This window comes from Danio rerio, chromosome 17 (assembly GCF_052040795.2).
Source record: "Danio rerio strain M-AB ecotype USA chromosome 17, GRCz13ab, whole genome shotgun sequence".
Lineage (NCBI taxonomy): Eukaryota > Metazoa > Chordata > Actinopteri > Cypriniformes > Danionidae > Danio > Danio rerio.
This window is the reverse complement of record NC_141037.1, coordinates 201,818-216,332: the sequence shown is the minus strand read 5'-3', so window position 1 is coordinate 216,332 and position 14,515 is coordinate 201,818. Positions and strand designations below refer to the sequence as shown.

General features: G+C 45.9%; 1 protein-coding gene and 1 long non-coding RNA gene across 3 annotated transcripts in view; both read left to right on the top strand.

Moving 5' to 3' along the window:
• Nucleotides 1-14,515, top strand: part of LOC147839853 (uncharacterized) — a 195,997-nt gene that overhangs the window by 51,862 nt on the left and 129,620 nt on the right. The window lies entirely within an intron of this gene.
• The window catches only part of dync1h1 (dynein, cytoplasmic 1, heavy chain 1), a 74,378-nt gene that overhangs the window by 15,875 nt on the left and 43,988 nt on the right, over nt 1-14,515 (top strand). For both annotated transcript variants that reach the window (XM_087288649.1, NM_001042745.2), the window contains 17 exon segments: nt 1,470-1,610; nt 1,874-2,050; nt 2,327-2,437; nt 2,639-2,758; nt 5,452-5,691; nt 6,274-6,429; nt 6,763-6,876; nt 6,959-7,069; nt 7,387-7,596; nt 8,284-8,430; nt 8,553-8,719; nt 9,423-9,596; nt 11,249-11,414; nt 11,633-11,821; nt 12,015-12,209; nt 12,350-12,632; nt 12,800-12,900. In XM_087288649.1, coding sequence (XP_087144775.1) covers nt 1,470-1,610; nt 1,874-2,050; nt 2,327-2,437; nt 2,639-2,758; nt 5,452-5,691; nt 6,274-6,429; nt 6,763-6,876; nt 6,959-7,069; nt 7,387-7,596; nt 8,284-8,430; nt 8,553-8,719; nt 9,423-9,596; nt 11,249-11,414; nt 11,633-11,821; nt 12,015-12,209; nt 12,350-12,632; nt 12,800-12,900 — 2,802 coding nt within the window.

Sequence of the window (14,515 nt, the reverse complement as noted above, 5' to 3'; positions counted from 1 at the left end):
TAGTATAAGCAGTCAATGGTTTAGTCCAGATTTACCCCCACGCAGTTTATGTAATGGTATGGCCCTGATGTGTGTGTAGTTGAAGATGGCACACTGGTGTTGGAGAGAATATAGTTGTGCTGTGTGTAGCCCGCAGTTTGTGTATTAATAGCGACTAAAAGCAAAAGTTACAACACGAAGTTCCCCCAACTTTAAAATGATTTTGACGAGGAGGTGGGAAAGGGCCGTCATCACAGCTTGTGCTTATGGTTTACATGATTTAATGACGTCCTCCACCGTTCAGAGGAATGTATGGGTTCGAGAGAGATCTCAGGTCGGGTGGGAGCAAACTTTGGCGACTGACCTCTTTCCCCCTCTGTGTTTCCTCTGATGTTGTTTACCGCGTCAGCATCTCCTCACACGCTCTTCCTTCTGTCATTAAACCGCGGAGAAGCAGCACATTGTCACTAGTTTAATGATGTACAGAACGTAATGCCTTAATAAATCCGATCTGCCTGTTTACATGACAGTCACATTGTCACATATCTGATCTATATCTGATTTATTTCCACATATGAAGGAGGCCAGAAACCCATCTCTGAATGTCCGAATGCGTGCGCTTCTTTCGTGTTCACACGGTCATAGAGCAGATCCGATCTGTCACATATGAGCAAAACATCAGAATTGGGTCACATTTAACTGGCCGTGTAAACGGGGCAGTGGTAGAGGAGACAGATGTCAGATTGTTGCTGAAGTGAGAAATTTAAGGGAAAAATGTTTACATTTATGAAAATTATTAGAGAATTAATGTAGATTTTATTATTTTGCATGAAATGTGTATTTAACAAACCAGTTTTAACCTAATATTTGCACAAAAGCAATCAGTTAAATATCTGAATTTATATTCCAAAGTTGAAGTTAATGTCTGTAAAAACAGCTTTCAGCAGGGTTTAGTTTGGTTGCAGTACCAGACATGACCACCAGGTGATCTCCAGTATACATTGATGACCATATCAGGGCATCTCCTATTTCAATGCGTGTTTTGAGGAATATGAACCATATTTATTCATACTTTTGACAATAATTGTAAAGTAAACACCAAATTCTAAAGTAATATGGGCAGTTTGATGGTATTTGATTTAACCTTTATAAAAACGTCTAAACCATGTTACATGTGGATTGCTGTAGCGAAGTAGTGCTTTTCGCAAATGAATAAATATCTGTTGCTCAGTAATATCTGTCAGCAGATATGGAAAATAGAGCTTTTTAAAAGAAATACAGTTCATCATGATTGCTTTTAGTCTGCAATGTTATGGTTTAGAAATGTTTCTGCGAATGCTTCCACAGCTTGTAGAGTGAGAGCAAATGGGTTTAACTCTCTTACTCTTCCTACAGAACAAACACTGCAGTGAAATCTGTTCAGCATTGAGAGATTGTTTGTCATGAGTATATCAGTATTAGCCTGCAGTGAACTCCTGCTGGTTTTACAGGTGGGCGTCCACTATGAGCTGTCAGAGGAGGAGAAGTTCTACAGGAACGCTCTGACCCGGATGCCCGATGGCCCGTCCGCTCTGGAGGAGGCCTATAATGCAGTCAAGGAGAACGTGTCTGAGGTGGAGCAGTACGTCAAGGTCAGCTCATGCAGCACTCATATTCTGATTCATCATGACTTTTCTGGTTGTGGGATGATATCGATGCCAGATGAATATTGTAGTAATATCGTGGAGGTTTCACTTGTGTTATGTCGAGTCTCTCCAGAATTACTCTTATTTTTGATATATTAATATTGGGGGCAAAAAATGGTGATGATACTATTTGGGTATTTTGTGTGCAGCATTGTGGACTCCCTGATATGGTGGTAATACAGTGTTTATGATCTGCGCTGCTCCTCCAGGTGTGGCTGCAGTACCAGTGTCTGTGGGACATGCAGCCTGAGAACATCTACAACCGGCTGGAGGAAGACCTGAACAAGTGGCAGGCGCTGCTGGTGCAGATCCGCAAGGCCCGCGGCACCTTCGACAACGCAGAGACCAGGAAGGAGTTCGGGCCCGTCATCATCGACTACGGCAAGGTGAGAGGATCAGCTCTCTGCTCAGGACAGATGGAGACTTTATCATTTATTGAGCTGGTTTAAGGAGAAACTCTCTCCATTGTGACTCATTATGTCTGAAAACAGGACTGTCTGCTGTATTTGTCTGGAGATCTTCTTGATTTAGGAGTTTCTGGGTATTAGGAGTAGAAACAGGACACACTAAGCATTTCGGCAGTGTGTAAAGTGATCAGTGTTTGGCATGACGCTGCAGCTGATGTGGGAATGACTCTCCTCTCTCTGCGCTGTCTGCTTTAGGTCCAGTCTAAAGTGAACCTGAAGTACGACTCGTGGCATAAGGAGGTGCTGAGCCGCTTTGGGCAGATGCTGGGAAACAACATGCAGGACTTCCACTCGCAGATCTCCAAGGTGAGCCTGGCTCCGGCTGAGGGCATTATGGGATGTGCTTGTGTGTTATCTGTACACAGCTGCGGAGCTCTTCTGATGTTGACTGTGATGTGGGGATGGTGTTCATCTGTCTGTGAAGCTGCTTTGCAGCGATCATTATTGTGTGAAGCTCTGTATTATATATAATCGAGTGTCTCTGAGCTGATGTGTGTCGTTCTGCAGTCTCGGCAAGAGCTGGAGCAGCACTCGGTGGACACGGCCAGCACGTCTGACGCCGTCACCTTCATCACGTACGTGCAGACGCTTAAACGCAAGATCAAGCAGTTCGAGAAGCAAGTGGACGTGAGTATGAGCTGATCAGCACTCTCTCTTAAAGACACGGCACACACAAACAGGAAGATTTGCTCACTGGATACTCTTCCTCAAGAGAAACCTTTTATCAACGCTTACATTTTAAACAAGTGGCAAAAGGAATGGGATGCATTAGAAAACAATAAATTACCTGAAATCCAACCTGAAATCTCACACAGAACTTTAAGAATCGACTTGATCGAGTAGTTTTTACTAGATCTGGTATTGGATATACGAGAATAACACTGTTTTTTTGCTCCAAGGTGAAAACCCTACTCAGTGTTTGTGCTGCAGAACTCCTCTTACTATAGACCTTTTTCTTGGAACGCAAAATTACCCATGATGCTTCACAAGGAGAATGCGAAGAACTTCCGGTCGGCAGCTGATGCGTGTGAACAGTCACATTTGGACAGCTTTGAAACGATAGTTTTAATCTATTTTACCTGCTTTTATCCTCTTTATCTAATACTGTTGTCCATCAGCAGCATCTCCTGGACTGATCATTTACAGAAATGTGATCTTATAGGATGGAAAACAGCTGCTGTGAGGTGTTTTCCCCTCGGTGTCAGACGCATCTTCTGCAGTTTAAATGAAGCCTCGTCATCGCTAAAGTCAACATTTTCTCTTTATTTCAAATATATAACCAGCCCAAACACATGTAGTTCAGCAAAATGTGTGACACACACCTAATGTTTGCCTGTACTGTGCCACTGACACACTGATTTAATAACTGTGACAGTGAAATATAGGCTAGTGTCATTTCAAAATGACAGAAAAACACAAACCGTGGTGAAAACAACACACCAAATAAAACACAAACGGCTCGCGATTAGAATGAACATCAGATCAGCAGCAGAGGATCAATAACAGACTTTTATTGCTCATTTGTGTAAATTGCACGACTTTCATACCTGTTAAGTTTCATGCCAGTACTCTGGTTTCTCTCTCTCTCTCTCTCTCTCTCTCTCTCTCTCTCTCTCTCTCTCTCTCTCTCTCTCTCTCTCTCTCTCTCTCTCTCTCTCTCTCTCTCTCTCTCTCTCTCTCTCTCTCTCTCTCTCTCTCTCTCTCTCTCTCTCTCTCTCTCAGTTTCAGTTTCAGTTCAAGTTGCTTTATTGGCATGACATTAAATACAGTATTGCCAAAGCATTTCAAATATGAAACATATTAAAACCATTGAAAAAAATAATTAATAGTAATACAAATAAGATATAATGACACAAAAAAAAACATTTGATAAATATAATAATAATAATAGTAAAAAGTTTAAATTATTTAAATAAAATAATTTAAATAAATTTATAAAAATGTTATAAATTTTTTAAATTTAATAAATTATTAATAATAATTTTTATTATTATTAATTATTTAATAAATTATTTATTAAAATTTAATAAATTTTTAAAATTTTTAAAAATAAATAAAATTTAAATAAAATAATCTCTCTCTCTGTGTGTGTGTGTTAAAGAGCCGCTGAGCTAACAGCTGACAGGCCGGGAACACACTGTATTTCTGACGGCAGACACGTGAACTAGGAGAAGGTTTTTCTCGTATTACTGATGTGCTTGAACCACATGTGACAGATTATAACGGCTTTAACAGACACATTTCTAAGTTGTGTGTCACAAAAACACTCTGTTATCCATTATTGAAACCCATTTTCGGAGCACAAACTACCAGTTGAACACGCTGTGAACGGAGGTTTTTAGCATTCTACTGGAAGACGCTGGCCGCTATGGCGCCTCCATGCAGCAGCCATGAAAAAGCTCTATAAAACACATTTTACTGGACTGTCCTGCCTTTACTGATTCCAGAACACTTTTTCATGAAATGAACTCTGTTAAAGACATTTTTAACGTCTCATTTTTAAAGTGAAACCAGAAAAGATTTTAGAATTTTTATCATGTATTAACACAAAAAATCTTATTTAATTTATGTTTTATTTTTTTTGTTGATTTTTAAATTGTATAATTATTGTTGAAAGATTCCTGCCATGAAAATAGCCTTTATTGCTGACATTAAATAAATAAATACATTACATTACTCTTCCTCAAGATGTCATCAACCTCTGAGCTTCTTTCCTCTGTTATAGATATTTAGAAGGAAGTTGTAAACCGGTAACCATTGACTTCCATAGTAGGAAAACTGAATACTGTGGAAGTCAATGGTTACAGGTTTCTGACATTCTTCAAAATATCTTCCTTTGTGTTCAACAGGAGAAACACTCGGAAGGTTGAGTAAATAAGTGTTACTGTCGAGTGAACGGACTCTTTAAATCCACCGCTGAGACTGCAGCTCTGCACGAGACTTTTACCCAGCGGAGAAATTAAAATGGTCATGCCCAACTGAGTCTGGTTCTCTCAAGGTTTTTTTTTTCTTTACTCGCCTCTGTGAAGTTTTTCCCTCTCCGCTGTCGCCGCAACCTTGCATGATTCAGGATCGGTAGAGCTACACATAGATGAATTTGCTCTTCAGTGTTTGGACTCTCAGTAATGACTTCAAATCACACTGAACTGAGCTAAACTGAACTGAACTTAAACACTAAGAACTGAACTATCCTGATCCAGTTACTATGACCATTTATGTGAAGCTGCTTTGACACAATCTACACTGTAAAACACTATACAAATAAAGCTGAACTGAATTGAGTTTAAATCTGCTCCGCGTCTCTGACCTCTCGTCCTCAGCTCTTCCGCAACGGCCAGCGTCTGCTGGAGAAGCAGCGGTTCCAGTTCCCTCCATCCTGGCTGTACATCGACAACATCGAGGGCGAGTGGGGCGCCTTCAGCGACATCATGAAGCGCAAAGACACGGCCATCCAGCAGCAGGTGGCCAACCTCCAGATGAAGATCGTGCAGGAGGACCGCGCCGTGGAGAACCGCACCACCGACCTGCTGGCCGACTGGGAGAAGACCAAACCTGTGGCTGTACGTGTCTGAGAGATTCCTAAACCAAAATACAGAGACCCAGTTTCACAAGCTTCTCATTTCAAACCAATTAATATCATTAATGCATGTGCTGAAGTTTGCTCACTGCTGGCATAACTCCACTGCATGTTGTGTTTACTTTATTTTAGGATTCCCCAGGCTATTTTAAATCATTAAACGCCCACCTCTCCATAATCACTTCAGATATTTCAGCCTGTGATGAAGCTGATGAACATTTCAGTCACTGCTTCTCTGCTTTCTCAAGTTCTCAGATAAAGAGCTTGTCATTCCCTTATTCTCATGAACGTAATGTAGCTGTGCTTCATTCACACCCTTCTGAATAGTCTCAGTTTAGCTCTCTCACAATCCGCCTGCAGTGAATATGTGTAAAGTAAAACAGCGCTGATGTTAACGGTTCACTGCTGAAGAGATGATGAGCTCCTAATGTCTGGAACCAGTCTGAAAGAGGTGTTGAGTTTAACGCCATGATTCCTGCTGTGTATACCCTGCTGGAGGACGCATGAGCAGCGCTGTGTGTTTCTGCAGACTCAACAGTGTGTGCGTGTGTGTGTGTGTGTGCAGGGGAGTCTGCGGCCAGAGGAGGCGTTGCAGTCGCTCACCATCTATGAAGGAAAGTTCGGCCGTCTGAAGGATGACAGAGAGAAGTGTGCCAAGGCCAAAGAGGCTCTGGAGCTGACGGACACGGGCCTGCCCAGCAGCAGCGAGGAGAGAGTACAGGTGACACACACAGTCCATAACACAGTCAGGTAAAGCACAGAGAGACCAGTAGGGCTGGCGATTAGTCACATTGAGATGCTCACTCTGGGCTGGATGGGTACACCTGTGTCTGACCGTCTCAGTAGGAGCAACTCTCAGCGTGGAGCCCGTATAAGCATCGTTTACTGAGCAGATGAGTGTTCATGGCAGATCTGTTGGTCTTTAATTTCATCTATATCATAATATTCATGTAGTTATTCATATAGACGTCCTGTATTTGCACAGGCCTAACAGTACAGGTACTGGAGTAGTGTGTGTGTGTGTGTGTGTGTGTGTGTGTGTGTGTGTGTTCAGGTGGCTCTGGAGGAGCTGCAGGACCTGAAGGGTGTGTGGTCGGAGCTGTCGAAGGTGTGGGAGCAGATCGACCAGATGAAGGAGCAGCCGTGGGTCTCTGTGCAGCCGCGCAAGGTCTAGCATTAGCCTGAGCACACTCCTTACACTGCAGCATGAGCGCGTGCTTCACTCAGAGTGTGTGTGTGTGTGTCCACAGCTCCGCCAGAGTCTGGACGGACTCCTCAACCAGCTGAAGAACTTCCCGGCGCGGCTGCGTCAGTACGCCTCCTATGAGTACGTGCAGCGGCTGCTGAAGGGCTACATGAAGGTGAGCGCTCGGCCCTCTGGGTAATGCACAGCCCCGGCTCTTACAGTCGCTCTGTTTACAGATACAGAAAAGCTGTGCTTGCGTTGGGGAAAGCTTGCACAAAGCTGCAGGTACATTGACTGACTGCATGACGAGCGTGTGGATCGGGTCTAGTTGAGTTACAGTGCTCCAGCGCTTCACATGTGTCTGATAAAGCTGTCAGAGCCCTGTACTGTTCTCCTGCTGTACTGACACCAGCGTCCCGTCTTCACCGCAGTCATGCACATTCAGTTTGTCCTGATGTTGGCGTGTGACCCCTGAACCGTTCCGCTCCGCAGGTCAACATGCTGGTGATCGAGCTGAAGTCGGAGGCGCTGAAGGACCGGCACTGGAAGCAGCTGATGAAGCGTCTGCACGTCAACTGGGTGCTGTCCGAGCTCAGCCTGGGCCAGATCTGGGACGTGGACCTGCAGAAGAACGAGATGGTGGTGAAGGACGTGCTGCTGGTGGCGCAGGGAGAGATGGCGCTCGAGGAGTTCCTCAAACAGGTGCTGCACACACACACGCGCGCACACACACACACACACACACACAGGGACACACACACACAGAGAAACACACACACACACACACACACACACACAGAGACAGACAAACACACACACACAGAGAAACAGACACACACACACACAGAGACACACACACAGAAAAACAGACACACACACACACACACACACACAGAGAAACAGACACACACACACACATACACACACAGAAAAACACAGACACACACACACACACACACAGAGAAACAGACACACACAGAGAAACAGACACACACACACAGAGACACACACACAGAAAAACACAGACACACACACACACACACACACACACACACAGAGAAACAGACACACACACACACATACACACACAGAAAAACACAGACACACACACACACACACACACACACACACAGAGAAACAGACACACACACACACACAGAAAAACACAGACACACACACACACACACACACAGAGAAACAGACACACACACACACACACACACACAGAAAAACACAGACACACACACACACATACACACACACACACACACACAATTATGTCTTGGGATGGTTTAGATAATGATTCACCTGAATGTGTACATGTGTACACTAGGTGCCTGTGTGTGTGTGCGCGCGCTCAGACTAGACTCTGTCTCCTGTGTTCTGCAGATCCGTGAGGTCTGGAACTCGTATGAGCTGGACCTGGTCAACTACCAGAACAAGTGTCGCCTGATCCGCGGCTGGGACGATCTGTTCAACAAGGTGAAGGAGCACATCAACAGCGTGTCGGCCATGAAGCTGTCGCCATACTATAAGGTCAGGAACACACACACATCTGTCTATCAGTGAACACACACACACATCTGTCTATCAGTGAACACACACACACACACACACACACTGGCCCTGCAGGGTGTAACACTGCTGTGTGTGTGCAGGTGTTTGAGGAGGACGCTCTGAGCTGGGAGGACAAGCTGAACCGCATCATGGCGCTGTTCGACGTGTGGATCGATGTGCAGCGCCGCTGGGTTTACCTGGAGGGCATCTTCACAGGAAGTGCAGACATCAAACACCTGCTGCCTGTGGAGACGCAGCGCTTCCAGAGGTCAGAGGTCATCTCACACACACACACACACACTGCTGGTCTGATTGAAGGGACAGTTCACCCACACATGACTGTTCTCACTGTTTACTCTCCCTCGAGGGGTTTCAAACCTTCTGCTGAACACTAAAGATGTTTAGAGAAATGCTGAAGCTGCACATTAGCCAGAAATCCTGTTACCTCATCCCAATCAGCCATCCACGAGTTGGCCATGCATTCAGGAGTTTATAACTGAACAGGTCTTGACAGAAGTTGACGGTGTTGCTGCAGATCAAATATCACTCAGAAACATGACTGAAATATTCTGCAGTGGACTGGATATTAAATATTCAAACACCTTTCCCAAAGCATCTCTAATGCACTGTTGGTCTCGTGCAGACGCCATGTTTGTAATTTTACACTTTTAACCTGCATTTGTAGTTTTAACTAATTTGACATCTGTCAAACAGTCAGGGGGACAGTTCTGTTTTCCTGTACCATTTAGGACTGAGAGGATGTGAATGGGGAAGTCAGTGGTTACAGGGTTTCAGCATTTTTCTAAGTATCCTCTTTTGTGTTCAACAGAGGAAAGAAACGGTTTAAAATGAGTGAAGAGTGAGATGATGATGATGATGATTATTATTTCTGTGTGTGTGTGTGTGTGTGTGTGTGTGTGTGTGTGTGTGTGTGTGTGTGTGTCTGAACTGACCCTTTAAACCCATTCCAGCATCAGCACAGAGTTCCTGGCTCTGATGAAGAAGGTGACCAAGTCTCCGCTGGTGATGGACGTGCTGAACATCCAGGGGGTTCAGAGGTCTCTGGAGAGACTGGCGGATCTGCTGGGGAAGATCCAGAAGGCTCTGGGGGAGTATCTGGAGAGAGAGCGCTCGTCCTTCCCCAGGTATGATCAGCTGCAGCTGGAGGAGTGTTCAGACGTGTTCTCTACAGCCCTCTTATGGCATCATGTCTGTCTCGTGCACACCAGACCATTTTCACTGGCGTTTAGAGGACACCTATTCCCCCCTTCTTTAAGATGTAATATGAATATTCTGGTTGTTGTGAGTGTGTCAGTGCAGCTTCAGTTCAGCACAGTTCAGATTATTTTATTATGATGTGTTATAGTGTGATGTTGGGCGTGCACACAGCTCGCTGTTAGGGGCGTGTTGCTTCACATGAAAATTAGTTTTGACTTCCCGCCCATCTTAAAAAGGGGCGGAGCCAAGAGCTCCCTCACCTTGTATAAGGCAACAGACAGAGAGAAGCAACATGAGTGAGAGGAACAGCATTCAGCCGTACATGTACGACTCGACACAGACCAAGCAGAGACCACTGTTGAGGGATCAATATTCCTCACGTGCCAGAAAGTGTCAGAGCGGTACTTACAAAAGCGTTTGTGTCTGTATAGTTTTACAGCCGCTGTGTCATGATGCATGCATCATCCGTATAGGGATGTAATGATTAACTGGTTTCACTATTAACAGCGCTGTAATCAGTCACGGTTAATCGTAAAGGCTTCTCAACACGGTGCTTCTGCACAGAGCAAAACTGCGGCAGCTAAACAAGTGATGCCAGCTGTGTGCTAGTTTAAAGCTCTGAGCTTGTACACCGAGACTAATAACCTCACACTGGATTAACTTTGACTGAGGCGATCACTAAGGCAGGTTCGATATGTCTAATGGAGGGACGTGAGCAACATACTCACACTCGCTCCGTGACCGCGCGAAATGCAAACATTTAAGGAAGAAGCAGTGAAAAGTAGGCAGGTCTGCAAACCCACCTAAAGTTACAAACAACAGCGCCGCTGAGAGCGATCATGTGGTGAATGTTGATCCGCCAGCCCAGATCAATCGAGTGTTCTGGGAGAGAGTGCTGAAAGCCTCGCTGTTTACCGGCCTGAATCTCCATACGGTGCATTCACGGCATGTTCAGCGCAAACGCCTGCTAAATGTAAAATCTCTGATGAAGCCTCTTGTGTTGATCCCAATGAGCCTTACATGCAATAATAGAGCACGAGTGTTCCTCTGGTGACATCGCTGTGACTTGCACGCTGAAAATGGCAGACGTGAAACGACAAACTGAGGATATGGTGATGTGCGTCGGCCAATCAATATTGGTGGGCGGGGCTACCGCACTCCGTCAAGTTGTGAACGATCTAAAATCCACTCCAATTGGTCCACCGTTTATATGTTTGTTAAATTGAACAAAAATGACTGTGTGTGTTTATATCGGCCCAATATGATGCTCTATACACTATACCCACACACATGTCTGTCCAAACTGCTGGAAAAGGACATCTGTCACCAGAGCTGCGCTTTAACACCTTGTGAGTGACTAAACGTGACACACTGATGCACAAGCGGCAGGCGGAAACACATCTATAAGACAAAATCCTCCGCTTCGTGTTTTTGATCTGATGTGTCGTTCTAAAAACTGGTCAACCAATCAGATTTCAGCTTAAACAGATATCCGGTTACTCTGGCTCGTCCCTCACGCTGTTCATTAGCATCGTCTGCTCATTATTGGAGACTCAGTGCAGTGGTTTGCTCCCGGCAGGTTCTACTTTGTGGGTGATGAAGATCTGCTGGAGATCATCGGCAACAGCAAGAACGTGGCCAAACTGCAGAAGCACTTCAAGAAGATGTTTGCAGGCGTCTCCAGCATCCTGCTGAACGAGGACAACACTGAGGTGCTGGGCATCTCGTCCCGCGAGGGAGAGGAGGTGCGCACGCTAGCTCACATGACTGTTGTGGATGTGTGATGTTTCTAATGCAGTGCTGGGATTTCTGTCAGCACTTACTGAACGGTGATGTTGTCCTCATGTGAAGTGTTCATCCCTGTGCTGACCTGGCCGTCTCCGTGAGCTGCTGATGATGAATGCTGATGGAGTGCGTGTGTGTGTGTGTGTGTGTGTGTGTGTGTGTGTGTGTGTGGGGTCAGGTGCTGTACAAGACGGCGGTCTCCATCACTGAGCACCCCAAGATCAACGAGTGGCTGACGCTGGTGGAGCGCGAGATGCGGGTGACGCTGGCCAAGCTGCTGGCGGAGTCGGTGACGGAGGTGGGCGGATTCAACAAGGGCACGGGCATCGACCTGACCACCTACATCAGCTGGATCGACCGCTACCAGGTGAGCCGCACGCCGAGATGGCTGACAACAGCGGTGTAATGAAACCTCACAGCAGAGTTGATTGCGGAGTTGTTCACATGAACATCAGTGATCGGATCGTCTGGCAGTGTGGAGTGTGGTTGCACCGCAGTCGCTAGTGCACAGGTGAACAGCAGTGCTCTCTGTGTGTGTGTGTGTGTGTGTGTGTGTGCAGGCCCAGCTGGTGGTTCTGTCCACCCAGATCGACTGGTCTGAGAATGTGGAGAGCGCTCTGTCCACCATCGCGGGCGGGGGGAACATGGCTCCGCTGCAGGCCGTGCTGCAGAACGTGGAGGCGACGCTCAACCTGCTTGCTGACACCGTCCTGATGGAGCAGCCGCCGCTACGCAGGAAGAAGCTGGAGCACCTGGTGAGAAACACACCTGCCTGTGTGTGTGTGTGTGTGTGTGTGTGTGTGTGTGTGTGTGTGTGTGTGTGTGTGTGTGTGTGTGTGTGTCAGCTGAGGCTCATGGGTAATAATACTAACGCTCTAATGATGAATGGCTGTAGATCACGGAGCTGGTGCACCAGAGAGACGTGACCCGAACCCTCATCAAGAACAAGATCGATAACCCCAAGTCGTTCGAGTGGCTGAGCCAGATGCGCTTCTACTTCGACCCCAAGCAGACGGACGTGCTGCAGCAGCTCTCCATCCAGATGGCCAACGCCAAGTTCAACTACGGCTTCGAGTATCTGGGGGTGCAGGAGAAGCTGGTGCAGACGCCGCTCACCGACCGCTGCTACCTCACCATGACACAGGCGCTGGAGGCCCGGCTGGGGGGATCCCCCTTCGGTCAGTCCACACACACACACACACACACACACACATATACATACTCTCTCTCTGCTGGGGGAGATTAGAGCTGCAGCTGACTGTGTGTGTGTTTGTGCGCGTTTGTGTGCGTGTGTGCGTGCGTGCGTGTGTGTGTGTGTGTGTGTGTGTGTGTGTTTCTCCTGCAGGGCCGGCTGGAACTGGAAAGACCGAGTCTGTGAAGGCGCTGGGGCATCAGCTGGGCCGCTTCGTGCTGGTCTTCAACTGTGACGAGACCTTCGACTTCCAGGTGCAGTAGACACATGCTGATATTATATTTATATATTCACTGGTCAACATTTAAAGTGGATCAAAACAGTTTTTAAAAGCCCAAACTCCTTCACACCGGCACATTCTTGGTTCCTGTAACTCAACTATACTGGCGTGTCTCCACTGGTGCTTTTGCCCATCTATCTTCAGTGATGAGTGACTCTTCAGGCTGGAGAGTCTCCTCCATCACCCTGCTCTTCCGCTCCTCCACCCATTCTTAATTGGGTTTAAGTCAGGGCTCTGGCTAGGCCACTGCAGAACTGTTTGTTTCTGTTAATCATTCCTTCATCACATTTGCTCTGTGTTTTGGGACTTTGTCGTTAGAGTTGGGGGGGTATTCCAGAAATGTACCATCTGCTAAACCCTGAACTCTGTTGATTAATCCAAAACCTGCTCACCGTGAGTATGTCGGTTCCAGAACAGCTGATCAGAGTTAAATCAACCTCCTGAAGATAACCGTGAGTTAATACCCACGCACAGCCTATAGCTGAAGGCGTTTTCCGTAGATCGCTGAATTCACGAGTCCCCATAGAAAGTCACGGTGAGAAAACAGTAAAACTACAGTAAAGGCCCAGTAAAGCAGCTACAGCTCTGCACAGTCAAAAAACATTGCAGATCACCTCAGAAATATAGACTATATGTCATATATGGCATATTATATACATCATTTGTAATAAATTTTGAAATATGTAGCACGTACATGACATATTTAATTCCTCCGTGTACCACTAGAAGGAAGCCCGCGTAACACTAGTGGTACACGCACCACAGTTTGAGAACCGCTGGCCTAGATTATTCTCTCTGTCATGTAGCTAATAGAAAGGAGGCTGAGGCCTGTCTAACTGCTGTGGGCCACCAAATAGTAAATAATAATTAACAAAGGATAATCAGTGGTTTAATTATTTGACCTTAAAGCACACTCAGAGAGAGGGAGAGAGAAACAAAGAATGCTCCGCGAGATCTGAACTGGCTCCGCTGTGAGCTCTGCAGTTCTGCTGTTCTGTCCACTGCGCTAGTGCCTCACTCTGAAATGACGTGAAAACGCAGAGCTGCACTCACTGTCTTCTATGGTAAGCGCAGACTCGCGGTTTATCACGTCTGATTGGAAAAGGTTTGTTAAATACATTTACCATTCTTTTGAAAAATGACAACGCTCAATCACATATCCATATCAAAAACCGATGTACTTATAACCCTCTCACCATGACAACTCGTATATCCATCAAAACTCTGATCAAGAGCACAGTAAACTCTCTGAAACAGACGAACATCAGCTGCTGCAGAGCAGGTTATCCTCAGAGAGGAAGCTGCGATGGCTGTTTAACACACCCAAATGTTACCGCTGTTTTTGGAACCAAAGCGGAGGTTTTCCACCTGCTTACTCTTAATCTTACCCGGGTATGACATAACCTGCTTTCCGGAATACCCCCTGAACTATATACAGTTTCAGCATTGATATGGCAGCGTGTGTATCTGCATCAGTCAAGATCTGAAGATGAAAAGATTGGCGTATTATTACCTTTGATTATTATTTTATTATTCACACAATGACCATGTTATTTTGCATTTGATTGATTGATTTCTGTGCATAAACA